At 42.2% G+C, this 20,225-nt stretch overlaps 1 protein-coding gene across 5 annotated transcripts in view; it reads left to right on the top strand.

Moving 5' to 3' along the window:
* Positions 1 to 8,236, top strand: part of LOC134646166 (misshapen-like kinase 1) — a 57,749-nt gene extending 49,513 nt beyond the window's left edge. For all 5 annotated transcript variants that reach the window (XM_063499923.1, XM_063499953.1, XM_063499942.1 and 2 more), the window contains 3 exons: positions 2,727 to 2,886; positions 3,269 to 3,408; positions 3,502 to 8,236. In XM_063499923.1, the coding sequence (XP_063355993.1) occupies positions 2,727 to 2,886; positions 3,269 to 3,408; positions 3,502 to 3,585 (384 nt within the window). In that variant the 3' untranslated portion in view covers positions 3,586 to 8,236. The remainder of the gene's footprint in view (positions 1 to 2,726; positions 2,887 to 3,268; positions 3,409 to 3,501) is intronic.
* The last annotated feature ends 11,989 nt before the right edge of the window (positions 8,237 to 20,225 follow it).

Below are 20,225 nucleotides of genomic sequence, written 5' to 3'. Positions count from 1 at the left end.
TTCTGAAAGGACTCGTGTCACATTTCGATTTTTCGGTCACAAATTGCTGCGTGGAGTTAAAGCGATTATAAACTTTCTTTCTGTGAGGTTGGTTTTTTTTTACACCCAAACACACACAGCGCCCCTGCCACCGCTAACCTGTGCTACTTTCTGTAAGCAAGGAGGAGTTGGAGACACATGAAGAGAGAAATAAGCTCTAAAAATACACCCCTTCTGTCCTCCTTCTCTTACCATCATTAACTCTGTGTGTGTGTGTGTGTGAGTGTGTGTGTGTGTGTGTGTGTGTGTGTGTGTGTGTGTGTGTGTGTGTGTGAGATAGAGAGAGAAAGTGAGTGTGTGTGTCCTGACCTGCTCCCCCCCCCCTCCCTCCCTCCTGTGTATATTAAGCAAGCCTGCTCACAGCTGTCTACTACACCGGTGCCTTATACTGCTGCTGCTTCGATATCATTTCTGCTCTCCTTCCCGTGTTTTCCTCTTCTCTTGTCTCTCTTACACTCACACTGGAGCTTTCTGCCAGACACACTCAGCTGTAGCTGCAGCACTCCTTTAAACCCACTCACTTTCTCTTTCTTCGTGCACACTGGAGGAACCTTCACACTCCTGGGGCTTTTCCCAGTAGCTGTTATCTGATACACACTCATTCTTGTCTTAGGTGCACACACACACACACAATCAGTTAAAGACGTCAAAACAGTGATTTCTGTTACTGTTAAAATCAGTTCACCTGTAAGCGAAGCCTAACCCTCAAACGTTTTCTCTCTCACACACACACACAATGTGCCCACCCACTTAAAGAAGTATACACACACGCGCACACACACGCGCGCACAGCCATCTCCTGTTCTTGCCTGCAAACTATGTAACAATGCTGATTCCGAGGCAGAGGATTAAGATTGCGTTGCGGCTGTGGATGCCTGTTCTCATGCTCAGGATTGTGGTGGCTCACACTCTGGTAAGGTGTTCGGTGTGAAGCGCAGTGTTTGTGTCGGGCACAGAGCTCAGCACAACATTTTCTTCTTTTATTGTAGGAATCTGTTAAAGGATTCATTGACGTTGCAGTGTTTGTCCTAATATTTGTAGTTTGTCTGATATTCATGTTTAGAAAGTTGCAATGATTTATTTTTATAGTTAAATCTTGTCAGACCTGCTGCAGTGAACGCTTCTGGCTGGTTGGAATATTTCATAACTAGTTTGCTAAAAGTGTCTGAACAGATATTTCTGAGTTTCTAGATTAAATGAGGCTGGCAACAAACAAACACCTCTCCTTCAAGTTTATGGACTTTAACCCTGGAGAAACCATGGGGTCAAATTTGACCCCATGGTTTCTCCAGGGTTAAGGTTGGGCGATATGTAAAAATGTTCCAACCGACAGTCCAATAACCGATGATAGGAGATAAAGTCGTGCAGCTGCAGACTTTTTGATGGGCGGAGCAATGCAATCGTGCACGGACTGATTTGCGCATTTTAAATTTCTAAGTTTTGTTTGGAGGGAATATTTTAGCTTCTTTTCTTGTTTGTTTCAGTATTATTATAGATACTTTTTGGATTATTCATTTATTTATTTGAGATGCGCCAAATCCAACATAAGACTTAACTTTACATCAGAGAGTTTTATGTTCGCTGGAAGAGACATTTTGATTTTTAACTTACTTTTTGTTTAATTTTGTATTTGTTGTTCGGTCAAGTGTGTCTGACAGATAAACACTGGAACAGCCTGTAAACACGTTACAGTGGGAAAAAGAAGCTCGTTTCTCTTTGTTTCCAACATTGTGGGTTTTTAAAATTGAAATAAAATGCTTTTGTTCGTTAAAGCAGCGCTGTTATTTTTGACTGCTTCTCTTAGCTTCAACCAACATTATTACCAAATGTACTCACGGGCAAAAAAAATAAAAAAGATCAGCGAAAGGCTCCGCCTATCGTCGATATATTTGTCCAATCACCAAAGCTTGATGGACCCTTTGATTTATTAGAAACCTGTTTCTGAAGCGTTGGGTTCATCCTTCTGCTGGATAAGTAAATGGATCTTAGTTGAGATGTTTTTCATCTGGTTAGATAAACATCCTGAGCTGTTGTGAACATGTGTCTGAACTGTTAAATATATTTTTAGGTAACTACTATGAAGATATTCTCAGTGAAATAATGTAATAACACTTTTCTGAACTGTTTAAGTGCTGAACCGAAGATGTGGAAATAATCTTTTCTGAATGGATTTAAATAAAGTTCAAGTTAGATAAACTTAGATTAACTGAGCAGTGAAATGTGTCTTCGCATAAAATCGAATCTCTAACTTGTTTTTTTACTTCCTCCTGGGATTTGATCTTAAATAAAGGCTGCTGTGTTCAGTCTCTGTTAAACTGTTTTCCAGATATTAAATTAAGAATGTGAGAATCTGAGTATCTGGTCAGTTCTGATACAATGCCGCCATATTTAGTCAAGGACTTTAGTTTCATCATGAAATCTAGTCTTTGAAATAAAGTTGTAACTATGAATTTGTTACATTTGATTGTTGCAATGGTTGTGCATTTAGAACTGAACCTTAGTCTTTGGATCATTGCACCAGTGACTGTAAGATAACATTTAAATAGCATGAAGGAACAGCCTTCATGTTTTCTGCAATCCACATAGATTATAGTATTTTCTGGGGTTTTTAATTTGGGTTTTTCTTTCCAAACAATAATTTAAAAAAAGAGTGTTCATGTTGTGTTTGTGTGTGCGTTACTCTGCAGATCCCGGGTCCCATCCGTCCCCATGCAATCATCATTTTGCCAAACAAAGCTGGAACAGAGGTCCTGGTTTGCTATGAAGACGAGGGCGTCTACATTGACACCTATGGCCGTATCACCAAGGATACAGTGCTGCAGTGGGGGGAAATGCCTACATCTGTCGGTAATGTTGGAGCACACATCTTTATGCAAATGCTATATACACCCATAAAGGTCTATTTTTGTACACAGTGCGTCTTTGTGCAGGTGCCACTAACAACAACACAATTGCAACGATTAGTCAGGCACTGCTTAACATCACTGTAGATTTTTCCAGTTCGACTCACTAGATCTGGATGAGCAGCTGTCCTGCCACTGAGAACTTAACCTGAACCACATTCAGTGGAGACAGATCGGGGACAGGGTGGGCTAAAAATAAGATGGTAGTCAATCTGTGGGTGTGTGTTTTTGGGGCATGGAGATGAGGCGGTATTCAAATGTAAGGAGTAAAAATGTAGGAGACATATTGTAGGAGACTCATACTCGTCTGTTTCTCTCCAATCCAGCCTACCTTCAGTCCAACCAGGTGATGGGTTGGGGAGAAAAGGCCATAGAGCTGAGGTCAGCGAACACGGGGAACCTGGAGGGAGTGTTCATGCATAAAAAGGCTCAAAAGCTGAAGTTCCTGTGTGAAAGGAATGACAAGGTAGGAGGAACTTACGACAAAAAACAATCTCACTCCCTTTATTTATGCACTGTTTGTTTTATTTCAGTTCCTAAAAGCGCTGTCTTGTTGCAGGTTTTCTTTGCGTCGGTGCAGTCGGGCGGCAGCAGTCAGATTTACTTCATGACTCTCGGACAGAACTCGCTGTTCAACTGGTAACAACCAGACCAGTTACCTCTGGGATCAACTGGTGGGCGTCTGCCTTCATTGTTCTGGGTTATCCTGGTGATGCCTTGTTGTGTTTTTTTGGCTTTGTGCTGACCTGCGTTGACCTCCGTGAAGTGGTGGATACCATTGCAAGAGTCTGCTCGATTCCTCCATCCGTCCCTCAGCCTTGTGCAGTCGCCATGTTAAACCATTATGATCAACGATTGAGCTGGTCAAAAATACGCCTGCAGGAAAAAAGCTTGAATTCATCGCTCCATCCTCGACTACTGACGCGTGGGTCACAGCACTGACGCCTGGACATGATTTTCAGCACAAACACACATCCACAGAAATGTTCAAAGGTACAAGCAGCTGTGCCAGCATCTTTTTTCCTTTACTTTACGTGACGTTTCACCAAAACCGAGGGCTTCACGTGGACGATTGTTCTGGGATTTCACATGAACACCTGGCTGTTTGTTCAGCGCCTGGATTTTTTTTTTTCTTTTTTTCAAGAATCAATTATGACTTAATTATGTGCATAACAAGTATTCGATTGTGTGCGTTTTAAAATGCCCAGCTCTGATGCATTTCTGGATCATCGGCATCCTCACACCTGGATCACAGTTGTTGCTGCACACACCAGAGAGTAATCATCACTTAACTAGTGTTTGTCTGTCAGTAGCTTTGTTCACTCTGTACATCACCTGGGCATTTAATGAAATGTGGGCTGCTTTATGTCGTTCCATCTTTGTTGCTCGTGCCATGATTACGTCCTTGGAGCAGTTTTAGATCCACAGTGTTCGCTGCCTGTCTGTAATACCTCAAAACTGTTCCAGTATTTATGAAGTCCTTGAATTGATAGAACTGCTTTTATCAGAGTGGTAGAACCCAAACAAACTATCATATTACTGTACTGACTCATGTTCTAGTTTATTAAATACATATCACTATTTTATTTAATATATAGCACTATCAAATGTTAGATAGGAATTATTTTCTCACGCAACTAGTCTGCAAATTCGTTATCAAGTGTGGAAAAAAAAAAAAATACTGATGGGTATATTTGCTGCGTTGCTTAGTTTGAATTAGTTTGAATATATGTTGCTAGCACAGCCCCTCCCCTCAGCTCTAAGTGTGAGAGGTCAGTCTACCACAGAACTGGACCACGTCATTTAAATCGCATTTCTTTTTGCAAAGGACCTTAAAAGCCATTTAACATAAAAGGAGCAATTTAAATGTGCAGCATAAATAGTGTAGATAAATAGAGATATAAAGCAAGTATAATTCGCTCTTTTTTGTATAGCTTCTGATGTATATAATCCTGTAAGATGCACTGTTTTCTAAATATTTTATTACACGCCATCTTTACATATATGTACAGAATTGCAGGCTTACGAATGTGAAATTCAACCTTAAAACAGAGTCGTGCATGCCCCCCACGGTCTTTGATTGTGAATGTGAGCTGCTCACAGGTCTCACAAACTTGGCTGAATCATCTAAAATCAAATGTGAATTCTGTTTGTTTGATTTTCTTGTTGCGTGTATAAGAGAGGCGTTTTGCACAGTTGCCCTCTTGCACGCTTCAAAAGCCATCCTGTCGTCAGTATTGAAGAGATCACTGCTAACCTTTGGATCAGTATTTGTTACACTACCCACTGTGGGACCAGTTTTTGATGGGGCAACATGATGAAGATATAAAATATAGGATATGTAGTGAGTTGGGCCTGAATCAGAATATTCTCTTTGTCTTTTATTCAGTGAGCTTCAAAGCAAGAAACCAAAGATGAAAGCTTTGATGTATTTGCTTCCTTGATTCTAACAGTAGATTCACAAGTGACAACTGATCTCATTTATGAATCACGTTATTAATTTGATAAACTCTTAGATCACCTTGGAAACTCACCCAGGCCCAAAGTGTTGCAACAAAATACATACAAGTCAATGTTACGAGTGTTTGTATTAAATAGTACAGATGTATGCATTAAGTATTATTTGGTTTGGTAAAGGTAAAGAAATCATTGCAGGTTTTTTTTTTACCTTCAAATGTGAATCTGCGTATTTATCCATTTTATTATTCTGTTTCTCCTCTACGAGATTTTGCTTAAACGGCTAACTTTATGTTTTTTACGTTATCCTGCACACTCTTGAATTTTGTCGTTATCATTGTGCCAAATGTTTTTATATACATTGACACTTTCATTTTACTTTTATTATAGACTTATGACTTGTGAGAAATATTACAGCTGGTTCTGTGAGAATATTTTGAACTGGAAAATGAAGTTTTTGTCTTATTGCTAAGTTTTAATCACGTCTTACAACGATTCTTTCGGGGACAGAAGGTGTTTGATTGTCTGACGTACTTAACAAATAGCTTAACGTGGCTATTGTGCATTAACATAGTGGATTGTGACCTAATATTACCAGGCTTAGAGGTGCTCGCTAACAGGGCCTAAATATGCCGTAACGATTAGCTAACTTGCAGTTCCTAGCTAATACTGTTAGCCGTTAGCTGTTAGCTGTTATATGAAAACAAAGCTTGGCTAGCAGTACCGAAATGAGTCACTTTTCTCATAAAAGAAAGGAGTAACTTGTACACACGTAGCATACTTTGCGCTAATATTTACATAGATTCAGATTGTAAGGCACCTTAAAACTGTTATCCTTGTTTGAAGTGGATAACAACTGAAATTAAATTTGGTTAAATTAAATCCTGGCAAGCATGTCACGAGTAAATACACCTTACCTAGCTTGCTTTTTTTAATTAACTTTTTCACCAATAATGTTAACATTTTTAAAATACCTGTAGGCTACTGTATATGTGGGTTTTTTGTTTTAAGTATGGAATAGGACAAGTACATAGAGACTGTTGCTGTGCTAGCTTGTGGTCAGGCCTACAGGGAAAGGTGAAAGTGTAGAACTGACAGCTTTGGTCAGGTTCCTGAGCAGGACCGTGGCCAGACCTACACTGGAGAGCAGACCAAAACCTAGTGCTCCACAGTTTTTATAGTTTTTGTTCAGCTCTAACTTTCAGTTATCGAACAGCCTGTATCTGCTCATCCTGCTTCCACACTCTGTCATACACCGTTAGGGTATATGCTGGGAAATAAACCAGCTCTTAAATGAGTTCTGACTCCATAACTCTCATTTGTCTTCAAAACTGATTAAATTGCAGAGTTCATAATGAAATTCTATTACAATAACCACTTTTCTTTTACATGGTTTAACATTGGAACGATTGAGAGTATCTGTCTTGCTCTCTGGACTGCTTTAAGTAACAGCATATGAAATCAGCTCATCTGCAAGCTGACCAGTTTGACACCTAATAACAGTTTCCTTTTTTTATCAGGGTTTATCCATTTATGATCTAAAGCTACTCTTTTAGAGAATGGGGATATTTCTCTGGTTTATTTGAAGCAAAGCGTCTGCCTGCTGCCACTCTTTGCTCCCTGTTGCTTAGCACTGGACGATCGCTGTATCGCTAATGAGAGAGCGAGGGAACAGCACACTTCCTCCTACACCTTCCACTGGTTAAAAACGTGATAGATTCTGTATCAGGTCTGTGGTGACTCACATCCTTAACTCTCCCACAAACTCTTTTTCTCTCACTTTTCACAACACGTTTCCTCTTGCTGCCACTTTTCATCCCCTCGGCATCTTTTGCCCATCTTCAGCTTCTTGCTCCCACCCCTGGCTGTCTCTTTAGCTTCCCACGCCCGCTTCCTTTTATTTCTGTTTGGTTCACGGAGACCTGTCGCATCAGATTGCACATCTTTATTGCACCAAGTAGATTTGCACAGCTTTTCTGATTAAAAGTAAGATTTAATTGATGGAGATGGACCCAAACAATTAGCCCAACCTTGTTATTTCTCCAGATTGTGTTGCAAAGTGGGATGAAGCGTGATACAGGACGAGAAAAAATGAATACAAAGCAGCTTGCGTTTTTGCAGTATTCACTTAAGTGTCAGCTGTTGTTTTCCACCCTGTGGATGTGATGTGTGGGAGAGTGTGATGAAAACTGGTGTTTAAAAAGGCAGAATTCAGTCTTCAAGGAAAGGAAGGACAGAGTTGGAGGAGGTAGTTAGGAGGTTTTAGTCAAGTGTCAATAGGATTAATGAGGAAGAGGCTTCAAGAAGCTTAATTTCTTTAAATAATACCTAGAACATATGTTTAGATATCTAGATAGCTTTGGTTGTGATGAAGAGAAGGAGGAAGAGGATGTGAAAGGGATGGTGACTGTATACATTAGCCTTTTAAGATTAAATATTGACATCTATTGCGTCACTCATCAATAAGCAAAATGATTTTCCTGGTGAATTTGGGGGGGGTGATATTTTCCAAAATCCAACTAATTACATGTTACATACATGGTAGTCTGACTTTATTCTTTAGTTGGAAGTTTTTGGTGTTATTTGACCAACAGAACCGTTGTTTTGAGATTATATAAGACCAAATATTATATGGCTAAATATCTGAAAATATATCTGTCTGCTCCTGTATCATTTATAAGATAATTCTTTTGATACTTTGGTATATTTTTGCACTGGACCTTTCTTTTATGCATTGTACACTGTACCCCTCATGCTTTGATACGAACGCACACTAACTCGTGTTTCCATGTAAAATGGTAAAAAACGGTGAGGCCACAATAAATATGTTGAATCAAGTATCGTCTCGGTGCTTTCTTTCTAGTTTTCACTGATAGGACGACTTTATCTAATCCACTGATGGGTTGATTTGCACGCAGATATTTCTGATCACGCTGCATCTGTCAAAGTGACAAAAGCGTTTGTCCTTGTTGGCATCAACAGAAACATTTTGTCACTCATTTTCTAATGATGACTCTAATATACTGAAAAGAAAAAGAATATCACATATATGTTTTTAATGCATTTCCCGTTTAGAAAGGATCATTTTATTAGACTCAGATTTCTGTTGGCCAAAACTGAAGTGGGGATAGAAGCCACTAACATCAAGACATGCAAGCTCCTTACCATGCATGGAGGGTTTCACCCCAAATCCAGCACTTTGACACTGTGCGCCTGGTTGAATGAACAAGGCCAAGGACCAGTGAGAGTCAGAACAACTGTCTAGGATGAGACGACGAACATCCATGAGTTCATCAGGCCACAACTGACCTTGTGCTTGGAGCTTATCTCAAGCAGCAGAAACCTGAGAAAGAAGAGGAGCAAGGAGAAGAACCACCATGGAAGGACAGGGCCCTGCACGGTATGTACCAGTGGCAGATAGAGGAAGTTGCTGACATCCAGAAGTCCTACCAGTGGCTGGACAAAGCTGGACTGACAACACAGAGGCACTAATCATGGCAGCACAGGAACAAGCTCTGAGCACATGATCCATAGAGGCTGGGGTCTATCACAGCAGGCAAGCCCCCAGGCTGTATAAAGATGCCCCTGAGACAATCAAGCATATTACAGCAGGGTGCAAGATGCTAGCAGGCAGGGCATACATGGAACGCCATAACCAAGTGGCCGGCATAGTGTACAGGAACATCTGTGCTGCGTATAACCTGGAAGTCCCGAGGTCAAAATGGAAGACGCCACCTAGGGTGGTGGAGAATAACCGAGCTACGATCCTGTGGAACTTCGTAATTCAGACGGGCAAAGTGGTCATGGCTAACCAACAGGACATAGTGGTGGTGGACAAGCAGAGGAAGTGATACCGAATGACCGCAACAGCAGGAAGAAGGAACACAAGAAGCTGGAGAAGTACCAAGGGCTCAGAGAAGAGCTCGAGAAGATGTGGAGGGTGAAGGTAGCAGTGGTCCAAGCGGAATACTAGTTGTAGTGACAGGGGCTCGAGCAGATCCCAGGATACAACATTGAAAATCTCTGTCCAGAAGAGCAAGAGCGCAGTCGTAGAAACAGAAAAGATGCTGTACAGACGTGTAGGGATCCTGTCATACTAGTACTGATCTGATACCAGTACCAGCACTGGTATCGATGCTGCCTACCTCTGCCGTTCACCAATAACTATCAAAACACTTACTTTTAGAAAGAGGGGACTTGTGAGTTTTAAGTGGTTGATAGTTGGTAGCATAACAAGAGCAGCGATTCCAAACATGCTCGCAATTATGGGACGTGTTTGACTATTGTATGGACACATGTGCTCTGCGACAGACCAGCAACCTGTTCAGTGTGAACCCTGCCAAGCTAGGATAGGCTCCAGGCCTCCCACGACCCTGATGAGGACAAGCCGAAGAGAACGGATGGATGGACACTGATGAGCACTCATGAACAATGTAGGTTTTGCATATTCAGGCATGCATCTTAAACTATCCCAGAAGCTTCTATGTCCATTACTTTAATAAGTATAGCCTTTTGGTATGCGATGATTCTGTTTGATGTACTCAGTATATTGCATCAGTTAGATCTATGTGAAATATGATGAATAAAGCCCTGATGAGCTGAGCTTGAGTGTGATCTGTTTTCCAAGGTTGTGTATTCACGTCTCCCTCTGTCTGTCCGACTCTCTCTGGTTCTCAGGTTTCTACCCAAAGACTCACTGGCACCAGTTGCAGGTTTTCTGGCCCCTGTCTCTCACACTTGGATGAAGTTTGGTCTGGTCATGATGCCTCCGCCACTTTTTGTAATTTCAGATGGAACCTGGAACTCTTTCTCCAGGAAAGAGTTCCAGGTTTCCAAGCAGGTGAACAACTGAAGGCAGGCGGGGTGAGAGGGGGTCAGGCAGGTCATAATTGTTAAGTCTAATTGTTGAATATTGCCATTGTGGTTCTTAAATTTGAAAAGTCTTAGTTCAATCTATAGGATCAAGACATTCCTTTGTCTCTGACCACCTCTCCAGCCACTCTGTGCTGGGGGAGGTTTTATCACAGACACATCGGCTGTGTCCCAATTAAGAGACCGCACGCTTGAAGTACGCATTTTGAGTGCGATTACGTCACCGCCACGCGACGACGGCTGTCCCAATTCAAAGTGTACTTCAAATGCATACTCCAAATGCGCCGTTGATTTCCCCAAATATCAAGCGTGGTCCGGTCCACGCTTCGTGGTCCCATATATCCCACAATTCATAGCGTGGTGGTGGGTGTGGGTAATTTTGCCGCAAAATACGGCAGATGGCAGAAGGGAGCGGCCGAAGAGTGAACTGTCAAAAGTAAGTACTGAATATGATGTCACTTATTTATGTGCGAATGTTTAATAATGAAGAACATTACTGTTGGCCACATGTCGGCAAAGTTATGTGACATTAGTGATGTTTGTACTTTCAGCGTTAACTTGGTTTTAAAGCCTTTACTTCTAAATATATATATAGCTGACCTTAATCTTACAGAGAATGTGATGATTTTATGGATAATTAAAGTCAGTCATATATCCACAAACACAACAAGCTGAAAGTCAGTGATGCTGCTCGGTTTGCAGTCCTGAATATCACGGCACAAGCAGGATTCACTGCACTGTTAATGTTAGCTATGTTATATTGCTGCCTCTGTTCGGTGGTGTCGAGCCAAACGGACTTTAACGTGTGTTTGAACGAGCTGACGGTTCACTCGTTAAGCTGAAAGAAAGATGCTTTAATCACAGGAGTCACACATGTGTCCACTGGACCATCTGGGAACTCTTCTTGTTTAGCACTCGTAATAACACAAACACTAAATCCTCCTTCTCTTGTGCTGTTTTGTAGCAGTGTATACACCTGAGACTGTCACCTGTCTGTCTGTCCTGCACTCTCTCTCTGTTTCTTTCTCTCTGATTGTGGAATAAAAGTATCAACATGTATTTATAAGTTACACTTGTGTTTGAATCCTGCAGCTTATCACACATTTGATTTCCATGTGTGACGACTGCAAGTGTCCAGAGTGAGGACAGACTGAGGGACCCACTGCTGCACATCATCTGTGAGGCTTTGCACCCCTGATGATCCACCAGGACAAACTCAGCAGTGTGTGAGGAAGAGGAGGAGGAAGAGCCAGCAGCAGCTGACAGATGGAGAGAATAGACAGACTGTTCCCTGTTTGTGAAGGACTGCTAGAAAAGTATTAAATAACTAATTGTCTGTCCTGAATCAGTCTTATTAGGTAATGTTCAAATAATGTTATCATTCCAGTGTTTTCAGTGTGGGAGAAAGTACTCAGGGCCTTCAAGTTACACACTATGAAAGGCAGCAACAAGTTTAATATTCAGAAACCTAAAGTATGTATCAGCAGCAGAATGGAGCTAAAAATAAATGTTTGTTTCAGTTCTATGAAGCTTTGAGTATTTTGGATTAGTAGCACTGCTGTGTTTGTTGCATCATATTGCTGTAATTGTTTATATGCTTTACATATTCTGAGCTAAGTTGATCTATAGTGTTACATCATATTCTATAAGGATGTTATGTGTTTGTATACTTTCTGCCCAGTTTGACCCATTTAGCAGAAGTCAGCCTGTTTAAGGCTCTGATATCTATTCTGTATGACTTAAAGCAGTTATGACATGGTCTGATTTTCTCACCCAATAAAGGAATATTTCATATATCAGTCTACTCTTCATTGTATCAGCAACAGTTTTCACAGCTCATACATTTGCTTTTTACACATATATGTAAGCATTGAGCCAAATGTAACAACATATTAAACAAACAATATTTGTCTCTTATGTATAACACATCTGTATATACACTGTCAAAGATACTTGTCTTTGAGTGGAGATTTAAGTTGATAGGAAATATAAATAACTGCAACTTGAATCTTTGACCCAGAGTTCAAGCTCACTGCTGTAATACATATATATATATATATATATAAACTTCTTTTTTTAACACCCATCTCGCCCCTGCGGGCGGTTTATCCTTCAAGCTCGGGTCCTCTACCAGAGGCCTGGGAGCTTGAGGGTCCTGCGCAGTATCTTAGCTGTTCCCAGGACTGCGCTCTTCTGGACAGAGATCTCCGATGTTGTTCCCGGGATCTGCTGGAGCCACTCGCCTAGCTTGGGAGTCACCGCACCTAGTGCTCCGATTACCACGGGGACCACTGTTACCTTCACCCTCCACATCCTCTCGAGCTCTTCTCTGAGCCCTTGGTATTTCTCCAGCTTCTCGTGTTCCTTCTTTCTGATGTTGCTGTCATTCGGAACCGCTACATCGATCACTACGGCCGTCTTCTTCTGTTTGTCTACCACCACTATGTCCAGTTGGTTAGCCATCACCATTTTGTCCGTCTGTATCTGGAAGTCCCACAGGATCTTAGCTCGGTCATTCTCCACCACCCTTGGGGGCGTCTCCCATTTTGACCTTGGAACTTCCAGGTTATACTCAGCACACATGTTCCTGTACACTATGCAGACCACTTGGTTATGGCGTTCCATGTATGCCCTGCCTGCTAGCATCTTGCACCCTGCTGTTATGTGCTGGATTGTCTCTGGGGCATCTTTACACAGCCTGCACCTGGGGTCTTGCCTGGTGTGATAGACCCCAGCCTCTATGGATCTTGTACTCAGAGCTTGTTCTTGTGCTGCCATGATTAGTGCCTCTGTGCTGTCTTTCAGTCCAGCTTTGTCCAGCCACTGGTAGAATTTCTGGATATCAGCCACCTCCTCCATCTGCCGGTGGTACATACCGTGCAGGGGCCTGTCCTTCCTTGATGGTTCCTTGCCTTCCTCCTCTTTCTTGGGTTTCTGCTGCCTGAGGTATTCACTGAGCACGCTGTCAGTTGGGGCCATCTTCATGATTTATTTGTGGATGTTTCTTGTCTCATCCTGGACTGTGGTGCTGACACTCACCAGTCCCCGGCCTCCTTCCTTCCGCTTAGCGTACAGCCTCAGGGTGCTGGACTTGGGATGAAACCCTCCATGCATCGCAAGGAGCTTTCTTGTCTTTATGTCAGTGGCTTCTATCTCCTCCTTTGGCCAACTTATTACCCCAGCAGGGTACCTGATCACGGGCAGGGCGTAGGTGTTGATAGCCCGGATCTTGTTCTTACCGTTCAGCTGACTCCTCAGGACTTGCCTGACCCTCTGCAGGTACTTGGTGGTTGCAGCTTTCCTAGCGGCCTCTTCATGGTTCCCATTTGCCTGTGGGATCCCCAGGTACTTGTAACTGTCCTCTATGTCTGCAATGTTGCCTTCTGGTAGTTCAATCCCCGCAGTTCTGACTACCTTCCCTCTCTTTGTTATCATCCAACTACACTTCTCCAGCCTGAATGACATCCCGATGTCATTGCTGTATATCCTGGTAGTGTGGATCAGTGAATCGATGTCTCGTTCACTCTTGGCATACAGCTTGATGTCATCCATGTACAGGCGGTGGCTGACAACTGCTCCGTTCTGTAGTCGGTATCCATAGCCAGTCTTGTTAATGATCTCACTGAGGGGGTTCAGGCCTGTTCAGAACAGCAGTGGGGACAGAGCATCTTCTTGGTAGATCCCACACTAGTGGTTAGGGTTAGGGGAAACAAGGTGGAAGCTCAGTCACCGAAGGCGGCAGGGCTTCAATGCACAGGCCTTCCTTAGTCTCACCTCAGGGGCCCACATGGTCCCAATACAAACCTGTAAGAGGGCTTTATTCCTTTTTCACAAGTGGGGATATCAGCGGTTTTTCAATTAAAATAGAGGAGGAGGGAAATGTGCGGGGTGAGAGAGGGGGAGAGAGAGAGGGGGGAGGGAGGGAGAGAGTGGGGAGAAGGAAGGGAGAAGGTGAGAGGAAAAAGAGAGAGGGGGGGGTGGGGGGGTTAGGTTTAGGGCTCAAATAAATACCGGCATGGGGTTTAGTGAGGTTAGGTTTAGGATAAGTTTCAGGGGTGGGATGTTAGGATAGTGTGCGTTGAATGGGAATAAGTAATAAACATAACCATCATAATAGCACTACAGACACACATAGAACAATAACTATATACATCACACCAAACTTGTGTTTTTCAGAATCCCTTTTCATTCAGTCCCCTGGGATACATCGTGTTTAATTTGGCAATCCAAACCTTTTCAGCCCCCCTCCTCTGCTGGACTGACCATCTAGGATTTGCTTGTATCACAGTCACCTTAACAGATTCCCAGCCATGAGATAAAGTGTCTTACCAGGTACGTATGGGTGTTCTTTCTCTTTGAGATATTGTACTTGTGCTGTGTGAATCTGGTTAACAGAGTATTACCTGTCTCCCCAACATACTGTAAACCACATTTTTTACAGGTGACCAAGTATACACAGTTTTTGGATCTGGGAGTGCCTTTACATTGTGACAAGAAGACCTCCTTATTGGAGAAGCTCCGCACCCACTTCTGGTGTTGAAAAAATTGTCCATGGTCTCTGGACTTGGGCTCCGAGAGGAGTGGCACCTTTGCCTTAATAAGGACATCTCCCAGGTTCCTGTTCCTCCTAAAGGCTGCGATTATCTTATGATCAGTCAAAATTTGGTTTTTTTGAAGAAGATTTTGAAAATGGTTCCTGATCACCCCAACCAATTTGCAAGTCGCAGGGGTATATGTCACCACCACTGGGAGAATAGGGGACACATCAATTGGTTTGGTTTGTAGAAATGATTTCAGGCATGTTCTTAAGAAAGAGCGACAGTACCCTCTAGTGGCGAGTGCCGCAAATAGGATTTTGGTGGCCTGTTTAAAATCACTCTGCTGTGTGCAGATTCTGTGAAATCTGAGTAATCATGACTTGATTAGCCCAGCAAAGGTGTGTTTTGGGTGGAAACTCGTTTTAAACAGTAGGGCATGCGTGTCAGTGGGTATAAAAAACACTTTTACATCCAATTTGTGATCAATTAGAAAATATGGGCCCTTGAATGTGGTTGTGTCCAGAAAATCAATTGTGGGTTTATGAATCGTGGATTTAAGTTTTATTGAGGCATTGTGGCCATTTAGGTTATTCAGGAACCCTTCAAAATCCTGCTCAGAGTGATGCCATATTCCCCAGATGTCATTCAGAAATCTGAAATAATATAGTGGCTTTTTCACACACTTGCTTAAGGCCTCAGTCTCCCATTCAGCCATGAAAATATTGGCATAAGCTGGAGCAAATTTTTCCCCATGGCTGTACCTTTTATCTGTAAATAGAAATCCCCGTTAAATTCAAAGTCATTTCTTGTGAGGTTAATTTCTAACAATTGTATTAATTCTTTGTCCGGTCTCTTTTTGTCTGGATATTTTTGGAAGATTCTTCTAATTGAGTTAATTCCTTCTTGGATGTCAATGTTTGTGTAGAGGCTGTCGATATCAATAGAGAACAAGAAGGCTTCTTCAGGGATTTCTATTTGTCTCACCTTGTCCACAAAATCATAAGTGTCTTTAATATAGCTGGCATGTTTTGTGGACAAGGGAGTCAAAAAATGATCTTCAGACTCTGCCGTGTAGTAGGTTTCACTTTCACAGTCTGAAACTATGGGACGTCCCGGAGGCACCTGGAAGGGAACACTCCACTTGGCCGGATCTTTGTGGATTTTTGGTAACATATAAAACAACCTTCCCCTGGGCTCAGAAGAGCCTAACAGATAGCTCTTTTGTTTTGTGTTGATAAATTTCTTTTGGTGTAGATTATTTATTATCTTCTCCACAACAGGTAGGGTCTCAAGGTAAATTGGTTTATTTAATTTGGCATAATATGTTACATCATCTGTAGCCTTCCTGTAGGTATTGTTCCCTGTCCAGGATGACAACAGCACTTCCTTTATCTGCTGGCTTTAAAATGATGTGTTTGTTTTCTTTTAGTTCCTTAAGGGCTTTTGTTTCTTCTTTCAGTAAGTTGGGGTTAATGCGGTCTATGTGAAATTGATTATGAAAGAATTCATAGTCTGCTCTCACCAAAGTGGTTACCTGGGGTGGAAGCTGACTCAGGGGGGGAGACCAGTCAGATTTGGGGGTAAAAGGTCGGGGTTCTGACTCATTTTTATCCCCATAATGTATTGCCAATTTGACCCTTCTGTGATATTGTTGCATGTCATGTTTGCATTGTAAAAGTAAATGTTTATTATAGCCTATCGTGGGAATAAAATTAAGGCCTCTGTTCAACAGGGTCAGCTGAGCAGTGGAAGGTCGAACTTAGTAGACAAATTAATGACACCATTACTCACCCCCTCCCGTCCAATCGGGTTTATGGGGAGTCCTCATTTACACACTCACTCCAATGTTGTAGCATACATTCAGCAGTTTCATCTGTCCAGTGAATGTCATCTCTCTCTGTGGTGAAGTCCTCATCAGGGAGTGCGGGTTAGGGGTTAGGGTTATAACTAACCCTTAGTTATCCCGCACTTCCAGACGCAGTCTAGGCCCACCTAGGGCCAAGACTGCCAAAATGAAATAACTGAATAACAAATAACATACGTATTTATTCAACGTATAGAGAAGGAAAACAAACAGAAATCAGAGAGTAAAATTTAATAACTTTTATTGATATTAATTTTTTTTTTAAAGTTATTGAAAAGAAAACCCCAACAGACAAACCCCTCTGAGCAAGCACAAGGCGACAGCGGGGAGGAAAAACTCCCTTTCAGCAGGAAGAAACCTCCGACAGAACCGGGCTCTGTGAGGGGACAGCCATCTGCCGCGACTGGTCACGGGGTTCTCAAAAGTATACAATTTTCAAATTTGCCAAGTTAAAGTCACAATTTTCTAGAAATGTTTTTTAGTCGATATCACGATTTTTTTCTACAGTACATCAACCTTGTTTTGTCTCCTGGTGAAACAAAACCATCGGCCTATAGATGAGAAAAACCGACATATGCGACTTGGTTTCTTCAATAGTTTGGCTGCTTCCTCTGTGAAAATTCTAACAATCGCGTCATCAACTGTTGGGTCATTTAATTCCATGTACATCAGAACTACTTCTGGCTCTTTCCACTCTCCACACAGGGCTTTGAAAATCACCTTGTGGAAGTTTTTGAACTTCCTTAAGGGGATTTTATCAATTTCATCCCTGATTTTAGCCCAGACTTTTTTGCTAAGCCTGTTACAGATGGCCCAAACTCTTTCCAGACTGATGACTTTACCTGATTTTTTTACAACCTTATTAACTAGTTCTTCCATACATGTCTCCACACAAAATCTGTATTTTTCTTTGTTTTGAGACAATTCATCCTTTGCTGCCAAAGGGCGTTCTTTGGATTGATTTTGCATGCTGGCTTTATGTTGAGCAGAGGATTCCTTTGGGGTTACATCATTTTCCAAAGAGGTTCCTGCTTCATCTACAGCGTGAGTGTCGTCACGGTCTTTTTTGTCTATTGGAGTTCCTGGCTCCTCATTGACTCTCGGGTTTTTATGGAGGTGAACTTGAATAATTGTGACATTCTTGCTATTATCGACATTAATTTTTGTGGGACCAGAGGAATGGCTTACTGTGTTTTTTACACTGTCTGTTGTTTTCTGTGAAATAACAGCTGGCACTTCCGTGTTGGGATCAACTGTGTTAGAGGTCTGTGTAAGTTCAGGAGATGTCTCTGTCTCCTTTATTTCATTGAAGAGGTGAACTTTATCAACCTTAAAATTCTTGGAACAATCAACATTAATATTTGTGAGACCGGTGGAATTTTCTACTGTGTTCTTTACGTTGTCTGTTGTTTCCTGTGAAATAACAGCTCGCATTTCCTGTCTGGGATCAACTGGGTTAGAGGTCCGTGTAACTTCAGGAGATGTCTCTGTCTCCTTTATTTCATTGAAGAGGTGAATTTTATCAACCTCGACATTCTTGGAATGATCAACATTAATATTTGTGGGACCGGAGGAATTTTTTACCGTGTTGTTCACGTTGTCTATTATTTCCTGTAAAATCAGCGCCTGAATGAGATTTCCCAGCCATGCATTATCCTCGGTCTGTGTCTCCGTTGAGGGCACTGTTTTTGTGTTAGTGACAGCGGTGTCCTGGCAAAACCTCAGTTCTTCACCAGCTGATCGCGAGCACAGGGCGATGACGCCCTCTACAAAATTACACAGCCTTTCTGTGGTGACATTTTCGGCGTGCCCAGACCGAAACTGTTGCCACTGCTCATGTGTAACATTATTTAGCAGTTCGTCTAGCAGTGGCCTCACTTCATTTGCAGGAGTGGAATCACTCCTGACATTTTCTGGACCTATTCTCGTTGATGGTTTATTGCCCATTTTAATATCTATTTGTTTGCTGATAAATTGTCGACTCTTTCTTAAAGCCAGTGTTTGGAAATCTTCTGTTACAGAGGGGTATTTAAGGGCTCGGCTGGAACTTAAATCCTTTCAAGTCTGTGACGTCTTCTATGTCTTTGATCTTAGCACCGCCCCCTTCGAATGGGGCTTTGGAGTTGACGTAACGCCGCAATGCATTGTGGGAGCGCGGCACCATATTGGCAGGCCACGAATCAAAACAAACGCATGATATAATCTCGAGAGTAAGATTTGGTCACACAGGATTGCATGGCACACTTAAAAAGATGGGTAAACATGACACAGGGAATTGTGACTTCTGTGGACAAGAGGAGACATTTGAGCGTGTAATGTTGGAGTGCCATAAGTACAAGCGAGAAAGGGAAATATTGAAGTCTGAATTGCAAGAAAATATTATTCAACTAAGGGTAAGGGACACATTTCAAAGGAATGCAGTGGATGTGATTTATAGGGCAGTGTTTGGCTTTTTAAGATCGACGGGTGTGTATCCGAGACTGTAGATTGTAAAACTCCAATCCAGAGGGTTGCGGTAAATGCACCTAAAAGTTGTTTGCCAACCGCCATTAAATGTAGGAGAAGAAGAAGAAGAACACAAACACATTGTGTTGGAAGGAAGATTGCTACGAACCATACTTAAAAGCAGCTGAAAAGAAAAAGGACAGTGTAGACACAGATTGCGTCCGGATGCAAAAAGACGGTACTTGAATCAAAATAGCCTGCTTTGGGAAATGTGGACTTGTATGAATTGCGGTAGAAGACCAACCGCTATTGACTTACCATGATATATTCTCGTACCTTGTCTGTGGAGTCAGCGCATACATGGCGAACCAGTTTCGCAATTATAAATCTCTGGAGGCGCACATCCAATTCACCAATGGTTGGATACAAGATTTGGCTATTTTAAGCCTCCACGTTGTGAGTACGTCGTCATTCTAACAAAGGTAAGTCAGCTTGAGTACTGCGAGAAAAATGCGTTTGATTTTCCCCCCGAACATTCAGATTAGTGTCATGTACTGATCTGTGGCCAGTGTTGGGGAGTAACGGAATACATGTACCGCCGTTACGTATTTAAAATACAAAATATGAGTAACTGTATTCCGTTACAGTTACCGTTTAAAGGGGTAGTATTTAGAATACAGTTACTTTGTTGAAATAAATGGATTACACGGCGGTACTTTCCTGTTTCATATTGTGGCGGGTCAGGACTGTTTGGGTTTGTTTGACAGCTCAACACATTCTGTTGTTCCAGTCGGCAGCGTTACGGTTGCCATGGTTACAGGGTGACGCTCTCTCTCTCTGCGTGTTTCCTGGGTGACAGAGCGCCTTTTTGTTGTTGTCTTTGTGCTAAGCTACAGGTATAGCTCTAAAGAATGTAGCCTCATGGGCAGTGTAGTCCGTGCTGCAGGAAGAATGGACTGCCATACACGTTATGTGTCTGTGAGCGAGGGAGGGAGAAAAAGGCGAGTGGAAAAGTACGAGCTGTGATCGAGCAGAAACGGGAGCTGGAAGCATGTAAATATAATAATAACCACTGCAGCCAAGAAGAGTGCCTGACGAGCCCAGTTG

This window comes from Pelmatolapia mariae, linkage group LG2, assembly GCF_036321145.2.
Source record: "Pelmatolapia mariae isolate MD_Pm_ZW linkage group LG2, Pm_UMD_F_2, whole genome shotgun sequence".
Taxonomy (NCBI): Eukaryota; Metazoa; Chordata; class Actinopteri; order Cichliformes; family Cichlidae; genus Pelmatolapia; species Pelmatolapia mariae.
The sequence above is the reverse complement of the archived record's forward strand: the minus strand, read 5'-3'. Positions and strand labels throughout refer to the sequence as shown.